Here is a 21785-nt window from a genome sequence, read left to right as displayed (position 1 = left end):
GCCCCCGTCGCCTGCGCGCCTCCTCCCGCCAGCCTTTCTAGCATGCACCGCGAAATACCGACCGCGTTGTTAGCGGCACAGGAACGGCTTCGGACCTAGGCTAAGGAATCGGGAAACAAAGCCCTGCAGGACATCTGTTTGTTTAAGCAAAGGATCAAGGCTAGAAGGAAGAAAAACATTCTAAATGGCGCGCTTATAAAAGTTTTTACTATTAACAACCAGGCCCTCCCTTTGGATCCCCAGCATTTAGAACTGCACTGAGCACTTCAGATGACAAGCAGTAAATGTCTGTTGAATGCACTGCTGACGTCCTACACTTCTGGAAGGTCAGGGGGATCCCCCTTCCCCAGAACCCCTCTTTGCATAAATTGTCTCAGCTTATCCTAACAATTACCTTTTGAGCTTAGCATTGCCGCAGAAGGACACAGGCCGAGAGAACTTAAGTAAATGCATCCAGGTTTCCTTTTGAAAGGGACTTACTTTCAAAGGGGAAATCAACCCCTTTCTCTCTTTAATCATACAAGTAAGACACACTGTCTTTTGTAGAAAAGACAGTTCAGCAAAAAGAAAAAATTACCACCTTTCAGCCCACCATCCAGAGAAAAATACTCTTAACATTTGGATGAGGACCTCCCAGCTTTTTCCCCCCGAATATATTCTTCAGTTACTTCTTTAATACAAAAATTGAATCATGCTATATCAACTCTAGTAGTTTTTAACCTTTTATGGGTAACAAATCCCTTTGAAAATGTGGTAACTTTCACCTATCACCTCAGAAAAATGCACATTCTTCCTAAAGTCTGTGGATAATTCCAGGGCATCTGTGAATCCCATAAAGCCATCCATGGGCATGGACTCCAGGCTAAGAACCCTGCTATATACAGATTTCCTTTTCAAAACTAGCTTTTCCACTTACTGTGTCCTAAACACCTTTCCATGCCAATAACCATGTTTCCAACACCATATTTTTTTAATGGCTGTATTATGTCCTGCTTTATGGAGTCCCATCATTTATAATAAAAGTCATCATGCACGATGAATTACCCCTGCATTTCATCCTGAAAACATCCCGTGGAAGTGTTCCCATTATGGAGATAAAACTCAGAGATGTGATGTGACAGCCACCAGGTGGCAGATCTGAAATTGAAGCAAGGTCTGTCCAACTCCTGGTACCACATTCTTTGCTTTCAGGACCCCTCCTTGTTTATTGAACCCCTTCTGTGGGAGTCAAAGTCCCCAAATTTGGCTAGTGCCACTGTAGACCACAGCATGGGCCAATCCCTCCCTGAGAGCCTTTCCTCTGAACCTCCCAAAGGGAGAATCTGTGCTTTCTCTCCAGGACCTGGGTAAGGATGGCTGGGGTGCTCGGTGTGGGAGCAAAGCTTGAGGGACTGGACTGGTGTGGGCAGCTGAGGTCAGAATTCAGCTCCAGCTGAATCTAGAAACAGTCTCCAAAGCCTCCTTGTTTTTGTTCTCCCCCAGCCCCCACCACCCTTTCCAGAAACAGCCTCGTTTGGGCCTGGGCAAGGAGAAGCTGCTGGGCCCTTCCCCCTCAAGTCCCCTGCCTCTCTGGAGTAGCCTCTTGGGGCCTGGCTGGTTGGGATTTCCCAGCATCGTGCCTGGCAAGAAGGAGGGAGCCGACCGGAAAATGTGATTATTCCAGGGAATTGACTCTGTGACAGCGATGGTGCAGAGAGGCTGGGGGCTGCAGAGAGGCAGAGGCAAGGAGACTCAAACAGGAGGGGGAGGCCTGAGAGACAGTAGTGTGGACCTGGGACAGGCTGTGGGCTGACCTGGACCCCTGGGAACAGCCCCTGCTTCCGACCCCTCAGGGATTCCAGCACTGGCCCTAGAGGACTCCAGGGTTGGAGATGGAGAGGAAGGGACAGGGACAGCAGGGTGACTAAACAACAAAAGGCTCAGATTCTCAGCCAGAGCCTACAGGAATAAGACTGTCACAGGAGCCCACACACCTATGCACCCCGACACTCCTCTCCCTACCCCAACCCACACACACTCACAACACTCAGCCCAGAGCCATGGAGCTGGGCAGACTCTCAGTACAGATTTCTGAATGGGGCTGGATGCGAGCTATCCTGAGCTCTGCCCCTTCAGGAGCCCTTCTGTACTTGAACATGCCCACTCCTGGGCCTCCCAGGCAACCTATGCCATTGTTGAGCTACTCTAAGAAAGTGTTTCCTTCTCTTAAACTGACATCTACCCTCCTGTATCCAAGGATCCTGGATTAATTTACTTAACTTCTCTCAGCTTCTGTGCCAATGCTATCTCTGGGGCAGTCCCGTAGAGAAAAGGACTCTCCTCTGGGAATACTCAGACACACTGCACACCTTCCCACCTCTTAGACGATGAACAGAACCAGCCTCCAGATGTTCCCTGACCAGCTCAAGGCACAGTGTGGCCATCACCTCCCTTGATATTTACACTGTATGTCTAATAGTGCAACCTGACAGTATCTCAGATGCTTTAGCAGCCCAAATCCATGAACTGGTAGGCAGGATAGGAGCATAGGTACGTAAGGATTTTGAAGTCATCAGCCTGGGTTCAAATCCTGGCTCGGCCATTTTCTGGCCATAGACCAAAAGCTTAACCTCTCTGGGCCTCTCCATGTGTAAAATCAGCATGTACTGACGTGTATAAAATCTGTATTCTAATACTCCCCTCAGAAGGGATGCTGTGAAGTTGAAATGCAGGAGGTAAGTAGTACCCTACTCTACCTAGTAGAGTACCTGGCACATAATAATCGCTAGGTAAACACGAACCACTGTTATTATCATTTCCATGCCCCAAGGCTCAGAAGAAAGTGCATGGGCTTTGGGGTGACACAGGCCTGGGTTTAACGGTCCAATCCAGCACTTGAACGGTGGCCAGTAAGGAAGCAACTTTCTTCCCAGCCTCAGATCACTCACCTAGAGAACAAGGGTAATAATACCTGCCTTGTGATGTTGTTGCAGGGATCAGAGGTAGAGCGGGAAGCCCCCGTACTTGATAACCTCAGGTACTAGTACTTACTCAGGTTGAGTTTTGTCAACCAAAGTTAGGTCCACCTGCACTTAGGCAATTAACTTTCTGAACCTTAAGGTAGGACTCTAGATAGATAGATAGATAGATAGATAGATAGATAGATAGATAGATAGATATAGGACTATATATAAGGTCATGAATGACATCACTGACTAAAGCCCAGAAAGGAGAAGGTACAAAGTGGACATTAGAGGAGAAAGAAGAGAAGGAAGGAGAAACAGTTGGGGGGGGGGGGGGGGAGAGGAGAAGGGACAGGAAATGACCCCTATGGCTTTGCCTCAGATCTTGGAGGAGCAGGGAGAAAAGGTATCAGAGATGCTGGGAAACAGCTAAAAATGGAATCCCCGGGGCCAGTGCCCAGCCCAAGTATGTCTCCTCTCCTGGCTCAGCTGCCCCTCGGGGTCAGGAGTGGCTGCAGGCCGCCAGCAAGCTCCAAAATAGCCATCCCCTCAGTGTGCCCAGCTGTGCCGGACCCTGAAATAGATGACACTGGAAATAGAGGAGCTGATCAGGCACCCTCTGCACAAGGGACGGCAAAGGTCAGAGCTGACTGGACTGACATCGAGTCAGAGGCCAGGGGAGGGTCCTGGCCTCGAAAGCCAGGGAGAGCACCCTGGGACCAGCCTCCGCCCAGGGTTACAGCTTGGAAAAACCAGATGGGCTACCTGTAACCCCAAGCAGCAGCGTGGCCCATTTGGAAGCAACAAGTTATGTAATCCACGCGCGGGACACATGGCTGCCCACTTTGGAGGTATTTATGACAGGAGGAGGGGAGGCTCCAAGCCACCGGAGAAGCTGTTAAGCTGGCTCCCCTCTCCGCATCCCGTCTTTCAGGAAGGAGCTTGTCTGTCTTCAGCTCCTGCCTAATCTGGTGCCTAGCGGTGGTCCTGCAAATACTTTGGGCCAGAGCAGAAATCACCGGCCCTGCAAGGGCAGTGAGGCCAGGACAGGGGGTTTCCTCCTGTCAAGGTGGCACTCAGGTCACCCACTCACTGACACACTGTGTGCCCAGCCCCAGGCAGTGGTAGAGACAGAAGGAGAAGCCAGGACATGGGCCCCAGGGAGCCAGTAGGCTGTGGGAGGATCAAAGCTTGGAGGCATGAAAATATGTGAATATAATTTTGTTACAAAATTCTCAGTGTCTCCAGAGGAAATCCACCTCTCCCTGCCAAGTTCTCACCCAGCCTTGACTAGAATGGCCCCGGGGACAAGAAGCTCACCACATCCCAAGGCTATCTGTCCCCTGTCTCTGAACAACCATAACTGTTAGAAAAGCTCTCCTTGCACGGATCCCTATGTGTCCTATAGCCACTCCTTGCACCCTCTCTGAGCCTTCTCTTCTTTAGGATAAATATTCCTTTTAGGATAATGCTCTCTAGCCGAGGCTGAGGTCCCCTTCCTGTCTCACAGTGAGCCAGAGACAGCATCTCAGAAGAAACAAGATTTGACCTGGACCCTGAAGGACAAGAGAGTTTGGACTGACAGAAGTGAGAGGCACTCAGTGGGAAAACTGTTCTAGTAAATGCCTGGAGAACAGTCTGAGCAGGGCCAGTGGGGAGAAAGGAAGGGAGAGGAGGAGAGGAGGGGCCAGGCTGAGGATTCCGGGGCCAGCTCTGGCCAGAGACCCACCGGGCCCTCCCACATGTTGCCAGCCAGTGCAGGGCAACCAAAGCAGGGCCTGGGCACTGGTGCAGGGGCCCTCCGGGGCAGGCAAGGGGCTCCTTTGAAGCAGGGCCTGCCATCAGCCCCAGAGTCTTGTTTGTTTAGATTCTCACATCCGGAGCACTGGATAATCTTTAACCATGGGTCGGCCTGCCGCAGCCGGCCGGCTGGCGGGTATCTGCCGGCCCCTGTTTAGAAGGTGCTGCCAGCCCATTTACTGTCTCCATAAATATCCTCTTGCTGGTCAGCATCTGGCATGGGGCAGGGGAAGGAGCCCGGAGGGCGGGTACATGGGTTGGACGGGTAAGGGGTTTCTCCACCCCTCTGGACAGTGCCCAGAAACCCACACCCGCCTCCACCCTCTCCATATAAACCCAACCACACAAAAGCTAGAAGAACAAATACTTTTCGAGGCCCATGGAGGGAAGGGTAGAATGTCCCAGAAACACTTGGAGTCACAGATTCTAAGCTTTATAGAATCTTCAGGTCAGAGGATCTTAGACACATAAATTCTCAGACTCATCTGGTCTAACGGTTCTCAAACTTTTTTTTTTTTTTTTTAAGCAGTGGAATCCTTTTGTCCAACAAAACCAAAATTTCTGGTTGAAGTCTAAGAAGAAGCCATAGAGCCTGCCAACTCAGCCGCCTCAAAGATGCCTCTGTGGAACCCCAGCGTTCCAAGGAACCCAGCTAGAGAACCAAAGGTCTTGTTCCAAGAAACAATTTAGGTAGAATGGTTTGAATTTCACCCAGATACAGGGACTTGATTTTAAGGCCTCCTCTTCTAATGAGAGGACTTGGGGGGTTGTCTCTTTGGTGGTATTTTTAAATTAAGTATTCCTTTTCAACCTAAAAACAATAGCCCTTGCTATATATGTAAACATTTTTACATATTCATCAGCCTCAGACTCTCTGAGGTAAATGACACATATATAATTATGTCCAGATGGGACAGTTGTGGCACAGAGAAGCTGGAAGGCTTGCTCAAAGCTAGTGAGTGGCCACGTCAAGTCTTGATTCAATCAGCTCTCCCGCTTCTGAAATGAGGGCTTTGTCCCCAGTACTGCAAGGCCCCAACTCCTCTACTACACACACCCCACCCCGGACCCCTAGGTCTCTTCAAGCTCCCCAAAACTATATTTTGGACCAAAGAGATACTAGGCAGAAAATATGAAACTACCATTTCTGGATATTACAATCTAATATTGCCCATCGTATAAGGTTGCACTTTATATATATTCATTCTGGTGAAAACAAAAAACAAAAAACAAAAACAAAAAAACCCAAAACCACCAGAGTGCTCTGTAAACAACAGAACCAGATGAAGCCGTCAGGAGCCTTCATGGAACTATGAGGCAGACACTGCTGAATCAGGATGCCGGGCACCCTCACTTCCCCAGCCAACCCTGCTGGGGCTCTCGTGAACTATCTATACCCAACATGTACAGCTGATCCCTAACCCCCTGAGCTCTCCTAAACTATCCTGGAAGACATGGGAGGGCCAACACCCCACCCTTGGGAGGTATCCAGACTTCACAGGGGACCAGGTGAACCCATAGTTAGAGAAGCTAGGAAGTAATGCAGCCCATGCTCCTGGGCCCAAGTCCCACTTCTTCCAAGCTGTGTGACTGTAAGCAAGTTATCAGACCTCTCTGAGACTGTTTTCCTTATCTGCAAAACGAGTACAATAATAACTTTCTTTGGGGCGCCTGGGTGGCTCAGTCGGTTGAGCATCCGACTTCGGCTCAGGTCATGATCTCGTGGTTTGTGAGTTCGAGCCCCGTGTCGGGCTCTGTGCTGACAGCTCGGAGCCTGGAGCCTGCTTTGGATTCTGTGTCTCCTCCTCTCTCTGCACCCACCCCCCGTCCCTGCTCATGCTCTGTCTCTCAATAATAAATAAATGTTAAAAAAATTTTTTTAAAAATAATAACTTTCTTTATAACATATATAAAGGACTTATGCTCTCTTCTTAAAGACCAGGACAATACATGATGCAGAACTGCTGATACCATTTAGACCTTCATGTGCCTTCAGGTGGTCAGGAAGAGGAAGGGTCATAGGAACAGGGGAGGTCAGGGAAGGTTTCCTGGTGGAGGGGAGGGTTTGGAGTTGGACCGTGATTATGATTAGCAGAATTTGGGATGAGCAGAAAGGAAGCGCCAGGAAGAGTCTCTGAAGCAGGAGAAACAACAAAATTTTGTTTAAATCAAAAAGAAAAGAAAACTGTCAGAGAAGAAGAAATCGCCATCAGCATCCTTAGCTCTTTCCCCCATCCCCAGAGCTTCGCTCAGGTTCCTTAGACTAATATTTGCCTCTCAGCCCCTGGCAGCCATAGCTGAAGGTAAATATTGGTTTAGCCTAGGAAACGGAAGCCCCAGATGGCAGTGTGGTCCTCCGCTAGCCAGGATGGCTCACACCCTTTGTGCCGCCAAGCTGAGGCACACCCTGTATGGGAGACCTACCCCAGGGCCTTATCTCCAGAGAGGCCCAGGCTTCTCATTGCAGGGAAGCCAGGCTGACTCACCAGCCTAGCAAGTGGTCCAGGAGCAGCCTGGCCCTCAGAAAGCTACCCTCCCTGAGAGTCTCTATAGATCTCTGTCCTCAGAAGGCAGGTCTCTTACCAGGACTGGGACACATGTGCACAGGTTGGGTGAAGCAGAATGCCATGAGCCCTTGGGACCCCACCCTGCGTGCCCCCTTAATGCCCTCCTGAGTTCAGCCACTACCATTTTGATGTGGCAATGTCTTCTCACACTGACCTGATGCCCAGTTCTGCCTGGGAGAGCTGAATTCCAGGGCCAGCCTGGCTTCTGACTAGCTGGGAGAATTTGGACAGGCCCTCTTCTATCTCTCGGCCACCTTTTCTCCTTTTGAAAGACACTGACAGCAAGGTAGCTGCCAGAAACTTTCTACTTTCACGGCTCTCTCCCCTGCGATGCATGCACATAGCCCCGCCTGTGCACACCCCTTCTCCACAGGTCACCTACACCTCTTCTCTTCACTCGCTCCCTGAAGGTTCTGTTCCCTGACTGATGATGCTAATCTAATTCCCCACCTCTGTGACCATGCATACCCCTCCTGTCCGACCTAAATTGTTCCTCCCCAACCAGTCTGTGCATTTCAGCTTCTCTGGTTCCTGACTTGAAACCTCTCCTATAGGAAATCCTGGATCGCTCCCCAGCTGTACCGCCCCCAACACACGGCTCTACTCTTCAGCCACATTTCACTGCAGAACTGGATCATCTCAGAGCAGTTATATGGTGTGTCCCCCAAAATAAACACTGTTCAAAGAGAGGCACTGGGTTTTCAAGTCATGTGTCTCCCCCCGCCCCCTCATCGTACCTGGGCTGCGGTGGGCACAGAGGGGTATCAGGAGCACCCTACAAGTGGGGTCTTGGCTCACCAGCTTTCTGCCAGGACCCACAGCTGCTCTTTGTGAGCCAACGTTTCTGAGAGGAGCAGGGAGACCCTGAAGAATTGGGATAGGAGCTTATCTCTCCAAGCATTAATCACCCCATAAAACTTGTGTTTATTTGCTTGCCCACAGGTCCTTCTTTCTGGAGGTAGGAAGCTGTTATTCTTGGAAATACCAGCCCAGGCTTGGCCGGGACACCCTGAGAAAAGAGGCAATCTCCTGAACTCCAGTATGTCGGGGGTGCCTCGAAGGCTTGAAGCAGGCCTGCAGGGGTCATGGTGGGGGCACCAGCGGGCCTTGTTATGTTAGGGCAGAGGGGGTTGGGATGGGGCACCCCCTTGGTGGTGTCACTTCAGGAAGAGACACCACCCCCTACCTCCACTCTGTCCGGAGAGATAGCCAACATGTCCGTGGCCTGACTTGCATATCTGCTAGGTGCCAAGTACCCCAGGATATCTGTGATCCGAAGAGCAGATATAGGCCAGGTGGGGTTTGGAGGGTTTTGGCCACAGGTCCCAGAGAGAGGCAGAAACGGAGGGGGCAGACCTAGCAGGAAGTCCCTGCAGATGAGACACTGGTCTGGGAGGCAACCACCTCGAGAAAGACAAGCCCGTTCTCAGAGCTACCAAGGCAGAGAGGGACTTCTTCAGGGGAAGGAGAAACTCAAAGCCAAGATGCCTTAGGAAGGAGAGCAGGGAAAGCCACAGGCAGTGAAGGGATCAGGGCGGGGTGGCGGTGGGGGGTGCTGGGGTGGGAAGAGGGGAAGAAAGGGAAGGAGGCTGACCCTGGGACTATATGAGGCAATGGGCGATCCCAGAGGGGACACCACAGAATGATGGTGTAGAGCAGCGTGCCTACCTCTGAAGACATCTTGGATGGATTTCTTTTGTTTTTACACAGAAAAGAAATCGCTTTAGGAAGAACAAAACAAAGAGATATTTTCATCTGCTAATTGAATTCAGGGGCTATAATCAGTGTTTGAAAACACCCAGGGATTATGGTGATTTATAGCTAGGACAGGAATCTGCTGGGCCCTTGGCCTTGTCCAACGTACAGAGAGGAGCCTGCTGGGAAATCCGGATGCAAGTGAAAATACTGCGGGAAAACCCATTTATGGCCCAAGAGGGGTACCAGGGCCAGGCCAGGTGAGGCCATCTGGGCTGTGCCCGAGGGTGGGGCCTTCCCTAGGCCCCTGCGGTTTGGAAACCCCATCTCACCTCGCATGTCCCCGTCACCGCCTCCTCCCCGGACCCTCCTAGAATTTGTAGGCCCAGCCTAAGCCCTCTTTCCAAGAAGTACTCCTGGACTCCATCCTCCCTCACTGACCTCAGCCTCCTCTCAATTTCCTGCCTCAATTTCCTGGTTTATTGGGGAAGGTACTGCTTTGGGCATCAGAACACCCTGTTCAAATCCCAGCTCTGCCACAGCCCTACGCGGGCAAGCCAAGCCTTCCGTGGGTCTCAATTTTCTCCCTGACAAATGGGGATGAAAGAAAAACATTCTGTCCGAGGCCAGCTGCTGAGCGATTAAATGAGATAGCTGGATGGGAACCATCTCGGCAGATGGAAAGGATCCTCTGACTACAGCATTAAACAATTTACTGTCTTCTCTTGGGTTATGCCCTGATTGTGTCTGGAGGGTTTGCTTTGTCTAATTTCTCAGTGAGGCTGGCGCTGTCTATGAGAGCAAAGCTGGGTCTATCCTTCATCTAACAAGTTAACCTTCCCACCACTCTCCCTTCCCAACCCCCCAAATAATGCTCGGTGTCCTCCCCACGCCAGACACAAGATTCCACTCTGGAGAGAAATCCAGGGGGGTAAGAACGGATTCACCCTCAAAGTCTTCCCTGTCTTGTGCAAGACATATGGACGGGCCAAGGCTCAGCCAATACCTCAGGGCGGAGAGAAGCACAGACACCATGTGGTGGAACCCAAGAAACGGAGAAGAGAACTCAGCTCCAGAAGGCTTCACCTCCAGGAGGAGGTGGCTTGCAAGCTGGGCCTTGATGCCAGAATGCGATTTCGGGGGGACTGTAGGAAAAGGCATTCGTTGCTAGGAGAGGGGAAAGCAAGAATGCTGCCCCCACTGCCTTTACCCAGCCCCCTCCCAATAAGGCTATAACCTTTTTTAAGAGTGGAGACACTTCTGTCTCCCACCATTGGCCCAGCCCTGGGCCAAGCCATAGTAGTCCCACACTCTTTCAGACGAGAAGACTGAGGCCCAGACAGAAGTGTCCAGGCTGGAGTGCAACCTCAGGCTTTGGGACTCCAGGGCCTTGAAGTGTGAGGCCCTAAGGATATCAGAGCAGCAGGCAGGTGTTCACTTGAACCTTGGGTTAAGCTTTACCCTCTCCAGGATGGGTGTGGATGACTGACAGTCATTAGTCACGTAACTGCTTCACGTAACTCTGCTCTTTAAGCAGAGTTTTTCTAAAAGAACCCTGAGAACAGTTGTTTATTATTACCTACCCCTATTTTACAGATGAGGAAACTGAAGTCCCACAGCTAGTACAGGGTGAGGCCAGGAATCCCACCTGGGTCACTCTGACTCTGTAGCCCAGGGGCATAACCACTGCCCTTCCTTTGCTGGGAGGTCGAGGCCCTTCCCTGCAAGTGCACCCATTTCACAAAGGGAATTATCCTTGGGCGGCCTTGGCTCCCTTCTCCACTCACGAAGACTTAGAGGAGCCTGCTTTCGGGCTCTTAACTTGTCCATGTGAATGTAGAAACACTTTACTGAGTTGAAAAAACAGAAAGCTCCCAAACTATTAATTAATAAAAACAGCCTCCTGATGTTTGGAACTCCACAGAAAGGCTTCTGACAATTACTCACTTGTTTTTACTTTCACTGTCTTTTTTACTGAAATAAAGGTGTTTTGAAAAGAGCTTCACTGTTTCTAGGCTCTAAAGCCAGAAAGGAAAAAAAGTGAAAAAAAAAAAAAAAAAGGTTTCCAGCCACCTCCATGGCATTTTTCTCTGCAGGGAGACGGGGGCAGGGACGGGAAGCGGAAAGAGCAAGCACGGGCTGAGCACTGACTGGATGCCCAGGACTGTGCTGGGCGCTCTGCTCACAGCCTCTTTAACTTAACTTCCTCTTCCCAACAGCCCATTTTATAGATGGGAAAGCCGAGGCTAATGCAGGCTCTGCCTGGCAACACAGCCACTTTGCCCGTGAACTGATTTGTACCCAGAGTCTACGTACGCACATGCACGAGTGAGCAAGGTGAGAGCCATCCTGGACTGGGAGTCAGGTGACTTGGATTCTAGTCCCAACTCAGCCACCAACTCAGGGAGCCTGAGACTCTCCAAGGCCCCTTCCAGCGCTGGCATTTGAGGATCCATGTGTGCCCTCCTGAGAAAGCCTGGCTCCTCCTTGCCTCCCACGGGATGTGTGCCCTCTCACCCCCCTGAAGCAGCCTCACTCACCCCGGGCACCCAGGGGCAGCCAGAAAAGTCTTAGCCACCCTAGTGCCTTCTGCCCTCCGCCCCCCCCCCTTATCCCTTTCACCCACATCCCTGCAAGAAGCACTAGGGTGGGGTTGGATTTCCTGGGGGGCTGCAGAGCCCAGGGGCCAGGGGCTCACTTGGGACTTAGTGCTGGCTCCACGCCTCACCTGCCGCATCTCCTGGGGCCAATGACTCAACCTCCCTGAGCTCGAGTCTTGCCTGCAGGGGGCCCACTAACAGAAGCTGCCTCCCAGGGATGCTGCGAGAACGGCAATAATGAAGTGCCCGGCTCAAGGTAAGTGCTCGTTACACTATGGTTACGGAGATTAATATTCATTACTCCATGGGAGCGGGGGTCTTTGAGGCTGCCGTTGATGATGAAGGTTGTGTGCTGCTCAAAGGCACAACCTGAGGGGCCCTGGAGGGCAGAAATCCCACCCAGGCGCCCCTCACCCCAGCTGTGAGTCCAAAGGACGGGCGCACTCTGCAGGGCACACAAAGGCTCCCTGAGCTCTCCCGGTGCCCTCTAGGCCCCAGGGCCCTGCCAGCGGCAGAGGGGTCCCCGTGCCTGATGGGATGGAGCAGCGTCACGCCTCGGCACCCGGAGGCGTGTCCCGCACCGAAGGGGCACGGGGAGCGGGCACTCACCCAGCAGCTGGACGCCCCGCGTGAGGCCGTAGACGTCCACCAGGGCCCAGAGCGGGTCGGCCGTGCGGACCCCGTTGAAGAAGAGCATGGCAGCTGAGTCGTTGATGCGGTAGAACACGCGGCCCTTCTTGTCCACCCAGAAAGCGATGATGTTGCCCTCGTTGGCAAACTCCTCGGGCAGCGCCTTGGCCCAGAAGCCGCTCTGGGACACCAGGTCGGGGCAGGCGTACTTGGGCAGCGAGTCAGGGTGGATGCGGGACGGGTCCTTGCTTGTGAAGCCCAGGCGCAGCGCCCCGCTCCAGCAGCACTGCTTCTTGGTGATCTGGGCGGAGGAGATGGCCTCAGACAGCATCCCGGCCCGCCGGCCTCCCGGCCACTGCCAAGGGCCCCAGGGGAGGGAGTGTGCCCCTGTCGGCAGACCCCTACGGGGAGCCACACCGCCCAGCGGTCCTCCTTCCCCTCCTCTAGGAGCCTTCCCACTGTCCAGTGACAGCTTGTGGCCCCCATGGCCACTCCCATCCCCGGGTCCTTCTTTGTCACACGGGGAAGGTTGAGAAAGGAGGAGGAAGAGGGAAGAGCATGAGGAGGGATGAGGAAGAGCAGAAGGGACGGCCCGGAGCAAGAGAAGGGCTGGGTGTCGTTGTGGCCGGGACAGAAGACAGTGCTGAGAGGGAAGGGTCGAGGTCCAGGGAGGCACAGAGGACAGGGAGTGGGAGGGCCCACCTTCAGTCTGACTTGCTCATAGATGAGGACCGGGCGGTTACTGAAGGTGATGGCATTGCAGAAACTGGCCTGCCTCTTGACGGCCTTGTGGCTGAGGTCCATGAGGATCTGGGAGCCCTTGGTGTGCGGGTGGAAGAGCAGTGGCGTGGCCGGGAGCCCCCCGCCGGGTGGCACCGGAGGGCAGTGCTTCTGCTTGTGGTGGCATCGGTGAGACGGGACAGGGAAGGGGCCCCCGACGGAGTCTGCAAAGGAACAGGCCGCAACGTCAGAGCGGGTGGCAGAGGCCCCCGGAGGGGTGGAGGGCTGGGCACAGCAGGAGCTGCCCGCCGCCCAGGATGTCCACCGTCACTGCAACTCATCCACTGCCACCTTGGGCCACCTGCTGCCATCTCTTGCTATGTCCCACTTCGCCATCTACCGCCATTGAGTATCTTTCACCACCTTCCCTGGTCCTTCACCCGTCACCTCCCACCCACCATCTCCTGGATTCTAGTCCATCTCCTGCTACTCACTAGTATTTACCACCATCTGTCTTCCATAGGATGGTGGGCCTGTGCTACCCTTGTGATCAATCAGCATTTACTACCAACACCCCCCCCCCCCCCCGCACACTGCCACTCACTACCACCGTCGCTTATTTTATTCAGCAAATATCCATTATCTACCGACTGAGTACCGAGCCCTGTCCTAGGCACTGGACATCCAGGCATGAAACAAACACGGATCCTGTTCTCAAGAAGACACCAGTCCAGGAGAGGAAATACGACACAGACAGGAATCACAATAAAAATGGCAGACAGTGATGAGTGATAAGGATTGGGGGGCAGGTCACTTCTCAGGAAAGCTTCCTGGAGGAGGGGAGGAGGAAGAGAGGGCATGGGGGCTGGGCCGACAAGGCTGAGCCACAGTGAACACGTGACTGCGGAGCTGCCCTGGGAGACCAGCAAGGTGGGTGCGGCAGCCTCCGCAGCAGCAGCCCCAGGACCACGCTCGCCACTTCCCTCCTTGGGGGCCTCTTCCCTCCACCCTGGGCCGCCTTCCTGCTTTATACCACCCCCATGCCCACAACATCTTGCACACAGGTAGGCCTCTGCGCCCAGGCTTCCTAATGGAACCCGGATCTGCCTCAAGAGCCTCTGGCCAGGGAGGCACGCTGCTTTTTCCTACACACAGTTCTACCTCACCCCACAATGGGATAGAGTACAGGACAGGGTTTGGTCCAGGAGAAGGCACGTTACAAGCACGTAAGGGTGGTGTCCAGGAGACGGGGCAGAGAGAGGAAGCAACATGGACGAGGTATCGCGTGGCCTGGGTCTGTCACTGACTGGCTGGGTGACCTTAGGGAAGACACTTCCCAGCATAGGCGGCCTCTACCCTGTGGCTCTAAGACGTGTGTCAGCAGCGCTGGGAGTGTTAATGCAGTCCTGGCAGTTGGGGGCAAGGAAGTGGGGGATGTTCATTTCTTCCCCAAGATCTGTGTCCCATCCATCAGGAAGGGCAGCCCCTGCCCATGCCATCAACTTGAGGAGAGAGACACAAGGAGGATGGGGAAGATGGGGTTGGGGAAGTAGGAAACCACAGAATGTGACAGAGGCCTTCTGGGATGTTTCAGAGTTGGGTTCCTCCATGGCAGTGATCTAATAATGCAGAAAGCTCAGTCCGCATCGGCCTGTCCCCGAGGCCTTCTGCTCCCTAAAGGGGAGGAAGGGTTTCCAGGAGGGAGAGAAAGACTGGGAGGAAAGGGCGATGGAGAGAGGAATATCCTGAGCTAGGAAGACGCAGCCTTCAGTCCAGGCCATGTTTGCATCACTTTGCGTCACTTTGCATCTTTGCTTCCTTCTTCCCAGAGGGCCCAGACCCGAGTGTCCACAGTCCATGGCTGGTCAGACATCCTGTGTGTGGGAGGTAGGGCTGGAACAAAGAGGAGTTCCCCTTGCTTTCACTAAGGAGAAAAGACTAGAATCACAGAACAGTGCTCAAGGCCTTTGAAGACCACTATGCAATAAACGCGAGAATTGCCCAGAGGAGACCCAGTCAGTCTGAGAAGGCTACCTGGAAGAGGCTGAGTGGGCCCTGGATAGCGCAGAGCAGGGGAGGTCATTCCAGGGGAGGAGACCCTTGGGGTGAAGGGCACAGCGTGGCTACAGGTGACCTACAGGTACCCTGCCTGGGAGAGGTACACATTGGGATCAGGCCAGCTTCAGACACAGCTTGACTCTCGGTTTCAAAAACCATAGTAAATGGATTAGAGATTGGTAGGTCTATACAGTGGAATACTACTCAGTGGTAAGCAAGGAATGAACTACTGATACAAGCAGGAACATGAATTTCAAAATAATTATGCTGAGTGAAATAAGCCGGTTCTTAAAGATAAGCAAACACAATCCACGGAGTAACCACAGGGCCTCTGTTCCTTTCAGCCACTGCCCCCTGCCCTGCCCACACCTGTCCCATTTGTCCCAATTTAAGAAATGCACACTAAGCTCTAGTGATAACAAGCAGATTGGAGGTTACCTGGGAAGGGTGGGGGGGAGGGGGAGAGATTATCAAGGGGCACGAGGGAGTGTTTGGGATGACGGATATGTTCACCATCTGGCTTATAGTGATGGTTTCGTGGGTGTATACGTATGTAAAAACCCACCCAATTATACACTCTAAACACATGTGGTTAAACATATGTCAATATAACTCAATAAAGCAGTTTTTTAAACATGCTGAGCCCAGCAGCTTGGAGCCTCTCCCGTGGGACTCTTTCCCAGCCTCTGCTCAGAATCCAGGGACCAACTGCAGGACCTCAGCTTCCTTTAAAACACTTCCTCTCCTTCCCACCATCCTGGGTGGGGTCCTACCGTCCTGCATAAAGAGCTAGAAAATACTAGCTCTGGGCAAATATGGTGGAGACACCCAGGGACCAGAGACCTAGGCCCTGGGAGGACCATTCCCCGGGGCCTCCCTTCCACAGGCAGAGTTTTGGGTGGAGAAAGGTAGCACAGGCCCACCATCCTGGCTGACAGCAGAAAGATGGAGAAGTAAGGATAAGGAAACCCTGGAGCCCGGGGACACAATGTACACCCAGACATGTGGCCTCAGAAAGGCACATTCATGGGCACACACATACACCTGTGAGCACATGAAGGTAATCCAGACCCTACGAGACTTATCCCTTCCCTTATCCCTTAGGCCAGGAATCCCACATTTACACATGTACCGTGCACACACACACATTCATGTACACAGAGATGTACCAAACAGTACACATAAATCATACACCCAGCGCCCATAGGCCATATGCATCTAATAATAACAGCAGCCAAGGGCTGATAGGTGCCAGGCTCTGAACGGGGAGTTTTACCTACACTTACTGGTTTCATCCTCACAGCAAATTTAACAGGGATGGAGGGACATTACTAGCGCATGTTACTGATGAAGAATCTAAAGCCTCAGAGACATTGAGCAGCTTACCCAAGGTCACACAGCTGGCAGAAAGAGGCTCTAGCCGTCAAATGCGGGCAATGCACCAGCAAGGCCTGAGTCTTAGCCATGAAGCATTAAATCGGCCAAGAAAGCATGGGTTTGGTGTGCTGGACACATTTTTTTTTAATGCACATTAAAATATGCTCACAACTGGGGCACCTGGGTGGCTCAGTCAGTTAAGCGTACGACTCTTGATTTCGGCTCAGGTCTTGATCTTGGGTTCCTGAGTTTGAACCCTGTATTAAGCTCTGTGCTGACAGTGCCGAATCTGCTTGGGATTCTCTCTCCCTTTCTCCCTGCCCCTTCCCCGCTCTCTCTCTCTCTCTCTCAAAAATAAACTTAAAAAATAAAATAAAATAAAATAAAATAAAATAAAATAAAATAAAATAAAATAAAATAAGCTCACAATCTGGTAAAATATGGAAAAAACTGTTCATCCATGTACCATGTAAAATCATTTCAAGTAGTACACTGAGGGGATACCTGGCATTCTATCACGTTGTTTTCATGATACACATGTATGTGCCACCAAAACAGAAATGCAAACCACGTTTCATACGTTGCCCTCACACATGGCTGGGTGTAAAATGCGGTGCAGGAACACAGCGAATCCCACTCTGCAAGAACAGTGAATGATAATGGTATGACAAAGAGGAGCCTCAAAACCGTGCTGACAAAAGCCAGCCTCCAAGGCTGCACAGGTGCTCATTCCATTTGTAGAATGCTCTGGAACAGGCAAAACTATGGGGCTAGAGAGACCAGTGGGTACTGGAGTTTGGGCAAGAGGAAGACACGGGCACAGAGGGAGTTTTCGTGGTGATGGAAATGTTCTAGCTTAACTGTGGCAGTGCTCACACAACTTACACATTTGTCAAAACTCCCCAAAGTATGCACTTAAAGAGAATGACTGCTATTGTCTATAAAGAATACCTCAAAAGCAACACTAACAACAACAACTACCAAATCAGGTCTTCACTGAGATGGGGAAAGGGAGACTGCAATCTTTGACCACCACAGCCCCCATCACCCCACCGCAGGCAGTGCCTAGGATTGGGAGCATGAAACAGGAAACCCGAAAGCCTGCTCGGGCCGGCCGCTCTCAGCCTTAAACCTCTCAAGTGGGTATGAGGGGAGCATTCTGGCAGCTGCAAAGCACCTTCACTGATTCCTGGACGTGCAAAATCCTGTGCCTGCCTCCTCCTGCCCACAGTGTAGCTTCCGGGGCTGTCCTCTGCCCCTTCTCTCTGCACTCAGCTCTGAGTAATCAAAGCCACCGTGCCACCTCTGTGGAGATGATGTGAAAACCCTCTCTGGCCTGCTGGGTATCTCCAAGTGACCACGGTCACCTGCCACCTGGCAGACCCCAGCTGAACTCCTGACCCTACCCCACCAGCCATCCATGCTCCCAGGCCCCCGTGGAGTCTTTGAGCATCGCACATCCTACCTGCTGATCCCCCCTGAGAAAGAGGCATCCCTGGGCTCCGCCCATTCCTGTCCTCCCTGCCACCGGGGCCTTAGCGGGGCCTCATCACTCTCTTTGAACAAGGGCCAGGGCCTCCACATACAGCCACCAAGGCTCTGTCCTGCATGCCTCCAGGGGGTGCTGTTTGCACAGAAAATAAGACGAATTGTGCCCTCCCCAAGGTGTCCAACACGGTGGTCCAGACCAGGGTGTTCGCCGCCTCCCCAACCCCTGCTCTCTTCCTCCTCCACCTCAGCTGGCATTATGGTCCAGTGAGGAGGAAGGAGAGAAAGCAGAATGAGAATTAACCCTGAGCACAGCTCTGATATTAAGGGCCAGAGGGGTGGCTGGGGCAAGGCTTCTTCCCTACACCATCCAAAAGGGCTCCCTCTCTGCACTTCGACAGACACTATGACCCTTAAGGTCTCCATTCTACAGATGAGTTATGATTCAGACTGGTTCATCAGCTTGCTTGAGCTCACACAGCAATTAAGAAACAGACCTGGGTCTTGAACCTTGGTCTTCCGGTGCTATTTAGGGGTCCTTTACCCTACTCAGCATCTAATACTGCAGCCCATTTTCCCCATGAATCCAAGATGGCAGGAGTAGTGGGGAAAGGCTGTGTGGAGAAGGCACTGGGCCAGTCCCAGCTGGGGGAGCAGCCACAACAAAAGGACCTCAAGATGCTGGGACACTACTCCCCCAGCAGCCAATGGTCCTGGTGGAGCCCCAGTCTCACCATCTGGCTCCCAACAGAGCTCGCAGGGAGGCCCCCTTTAGTGACAGGTTTACAAGCTTCTCAGGAGCCACAGTGGGAGCACTCTCCCCCCTCAGGCGAGGCTGCTGCTGACACAATGGAAACTCCCCCCCCCCCCCCACAGCCATTCCTCCTGGGCATTTATGAGGTGCCAGACACAAGCCTGGCCTGCCTTCCAGGTGACCCTCAGCTAGCTCTGGACCACATTCCTGCCTCTCCGTGGGGTCCCAGGGAGAGAGGCCCGGATACAATGCAGCCTCCAGAGTGACCTCCTCCCCACTGCCCCGGCCAAGCTCTGCTCCAGAGCTATCCTGGCAGAGCCCCAGAGGCCCAGGCCAGGCTGAGGTGGGCTGCCAAGGAGAGACAGGGAGAGAGCAATGCTAATGACAACGACCAACCTCTATGTGACTTAACAGGCAGGGTCTTCATTATGCCCCCAGTGCCGCTATGACACAGGTTCTCAGAAGTGGAGTTACCCAGCCAGAGTAAAGAGCCCAGATCTGAACCCAGGTCTGCTGCCTCCAAACCCAGCAGCTCTGTCACTAACTGTAAAACCTCTGGAGCCTCGTTTTTCTCATCTGTAAAATGGGGATCATGGCAGATCTTCTTCATGGGATCTTAAAACTAACCCAGGAAGTGGTTGCTAAAATAATATTAATTTTCATTTATTATTATTTAGCAGCTATTAGTTGTATTAATAATGACGAAAATTAATAATTATATAACAATAATGATTATTATTGCTACTGACATCAATCTGTGTCTCATACCTCCACACCTTTGCTCAAGCTATCCACCCCCCCCCCCCACACACACACATCTTCTTTCCCTCTCCCACCTTCACCTCTCTACTTCCCAACCATCTTTCAAGACGAAATCTCACCATGTTCAGGATCGCCTTGTTCTGAACCTGTGGGCCTGAATACCAGGGCTGGCACGCTTGTTTGCACCTCCTGTGAAGGGGGGCCGTCTCACTTCCTGGATAATAAGGGTCAGAGGACAAAGAACATGAACCCTAGAGTCAGGAGGCCCTGGGTTCAGATCCCTGGCCATGCCACAGACACGCTCTGTGACTTTGGGCAAGTCACTTCGCCTCTCTGGACCTTGATTTCTTTCTCTGTAAAACACAGGGTCATCATAGCTGCCCGGCCCATCTCTCCAAGTTGTTGTGAGGACCCAGTGATTTCCTAGATGCGGAAAAATGTTGTGCACTTGAACACCCGGTCCCAGCATAAGGTCTTATTTTTTTCCTATAAAAGCAGCAAACATCCCTGTAGGAAATGACCTGTTCTTTTCATCCCAGACACTCCTGTTTTCTCTCCTCCCAAATGCCCTAACCCTGGACTGCATGTACTGTATAGGACTCTCTCTGGGGTAAAGACTGTGGAAGCCAGTTTGAAGGGTGGAAGCCTGTTTGAAGGTAGAGAGGGAGCCTGGGTGGGAGAGATGATGGTAGAACGGGGCAGATGTGAACTTCTCTGGGGTCCTTAAAGGCGCCCACTTCCCTCACTTGCCTCTTGCTTCCAGGCTTGGTCCAACCCCATTTCTCTGCTGGGAACCTTTCCGTCCTCCTTCCCACCCATGTACCTGCCTTTCTCTCACTCATTCTTTAGACATTGATTTTTTTTTTCATTTATTTATTTTTAAATATTTATTTATTTTTGAGAGAAGGAGAGAGAGAGAGAGAAAAAACACAAGTGGGGCAGGGGCAGAGAGAGAGAAAGACACAGAATCTGAAGCAGGCTCCAGGCTCTGGGCTGTCAGCACAGAACCCAATGCAGGGCTCAAACAAATGAACTGCGAGATCATGACCTGAGCCAGATGCTTAACTGACTGAGCCACCCAGGTGCCCCTTTAGACCTTGATTTTAAAGCCCACTTTCCCCTAGACTAGGTTGAGGGCCCTGCTATGGACCCCCAGGGATTCCACCCACAAACCCCTAACAGCATCCAGCACCCAAGTAGCCTCTTTCAACTCTGGCTCCTCCACAGAATTAAGCGCAAATGCCCTGAGGCACCCACTGTAGGCAACGCACTGATCTGTCTTCTCCACATCCAGAATGGTTCTGGGTGCGTGCCATCCTTGGGAGTTGAGAAGAGTCACTCGGATCATTTCCCGTGCTCTGCAGTGCAGCTTTCCGGCAAGAAAAGGCTGCAGGGTTATTTGTGTCTGTCTCCCTGATGGACCCTGAGCCTCCCGAGGGCAGAAACCGCTGTTTCCCCAGTGCCTAGCTCAGAGCACGGTGTGGGGGCTCAATGCAAATTGTTGAGTGAACTGCCACTGTTTGATTCTTCAATCCACTGACCAATTGGCAAGTGTCCAGGGAGTACCTACTCTGTGCCCTGCCCTTTCTGGTGTCCTGTGGAGAAATCAGAGAAAGGGGTGCTAAAAGGACAGCTTCCTTCACTGCCCAGCACCAAGATCCCACACTACGTGCCTAAGAACCTTCAACAGCTCCCCCACTTGCCTGCAGGAAAAAGAAGAAAGGGAAAGTCATGAAAGTTAGTTCTTTCTTTGGTTTCAGATGCCCTTCACATACAAGCTCACCTCACTGTCTCAGTTCCTGCAAGGCAGATGTCTGGAAGAAGCAGCTTCTAAGGTGGCCCCTATGATCCACACATCTGCCTCCTGGAAGTCATCCCCTTTTGCAATCCCTGCCCCCTTGGGTGTAGAGTGGAATGGAATACTGCTCCTAATGAATGAAATACTGCTGAAGTAATAGGAGGTCATGCCCAAGACTGGGTATAAAAAGTCTTCAGCTTTCATCCTGGTTACTCTCTCTTGCCTCTCTTGGGTTTCTCCCTTGGGGGAAAGCCAGATCCTATGTCTTGAGATAACCCTGTGCAGAAGCCTGTGTGGCAAGGGACCAAGAACTGCCCATCACCATGTAAGCGTGGATATGGACCCCTCCAGGCAAGCCTTCAGATGAGACCACAGCCCCAGCCAATAACTTGACTGTCATCTCCCAAAATACATTAAGCTGGAGGTATCTAGCTAAACTGTGTCAAGATTCCTGACCCACAGAAACTGAGATAATGAAATGTTTGCTGTTTTAAACCACTAACTTTTGGGGTAACTTGCTATACAACAATAGGTGCGTTATGCAGCAATGCAGTGTCAATTAGTCGCACTTTATAGATAAGGAAACAGAGGCTC

The 21785-nt window shown here is 52.2% G+C and overlaps 1 protein-coding gene and 1 long non-coding RNA gene across 6 annotated transcripts in view; one reads left to right on the top strand and one right to left on the bottom strand.

Moving 5' to 3' along the window:
* The window catches only part of NEURL1 (neuralized E3 ubiquitin protein ligase 1), a 79369-nt gene that overhangs the window by 7589 nt on the left and 49995 nt on the right, over positions 1 to 21785 (bottom strand). For 4 of the 5 annotated variants that reach the window (XM_045438791.1, XM_045438790.1, XM_045438793.1 and 1 more), the window contains exons 2-3: positions 12937 to 13178; positions 12214 to 12535 (exon numbers count right to left, since the gene is read on the bottom strand). In XM_045438791.1, the coding sequence (XP_045294747.1) occupies positions 12214 to 12535; positions 12937 to 13178 (564 nt within the window). Of the gene's footprint in view, positions 1 to 12213; positions 12536 to 12936; positions 13179 to 19512; positions 19631 to 21785 lie in introns of those variants that run through there. The other variant, XM_045438794.1, reaches the window with a different exon arrangement.
* Positions 1119 to 8377, top strand: LOC123577035. The gene is made up of 4 exons (XR_006701682.1): positions 1119 to 1346; positions 5269 to 5408; positions 7864 to 7964; positions 8252 to 8377. It is a non-coding gene; the product is annotated as an uncharacterized LOC123577035 (long non-coding RNA).

This window comes from Leopardus geoffroyi, chromosome D2 (genome assembly GCF_018350155.1).
Source record: "Leopardus geoffroyi isolate Oge1 chromosome D2, O.geoffroyi_Oge1_pat1.0, whole genome shotgun sequence".
Taxonomy (NCBI): Eukaryota; Metazoa; Chordata; class Mammalia; order Carnivora; family Felidae; genus Leopardus; species Leopardus geoffroyi.
Note: the sequence above shows the minus strand (reverse complement) of the source record. Positions and strands in the feature narration are given on the sequence as shown.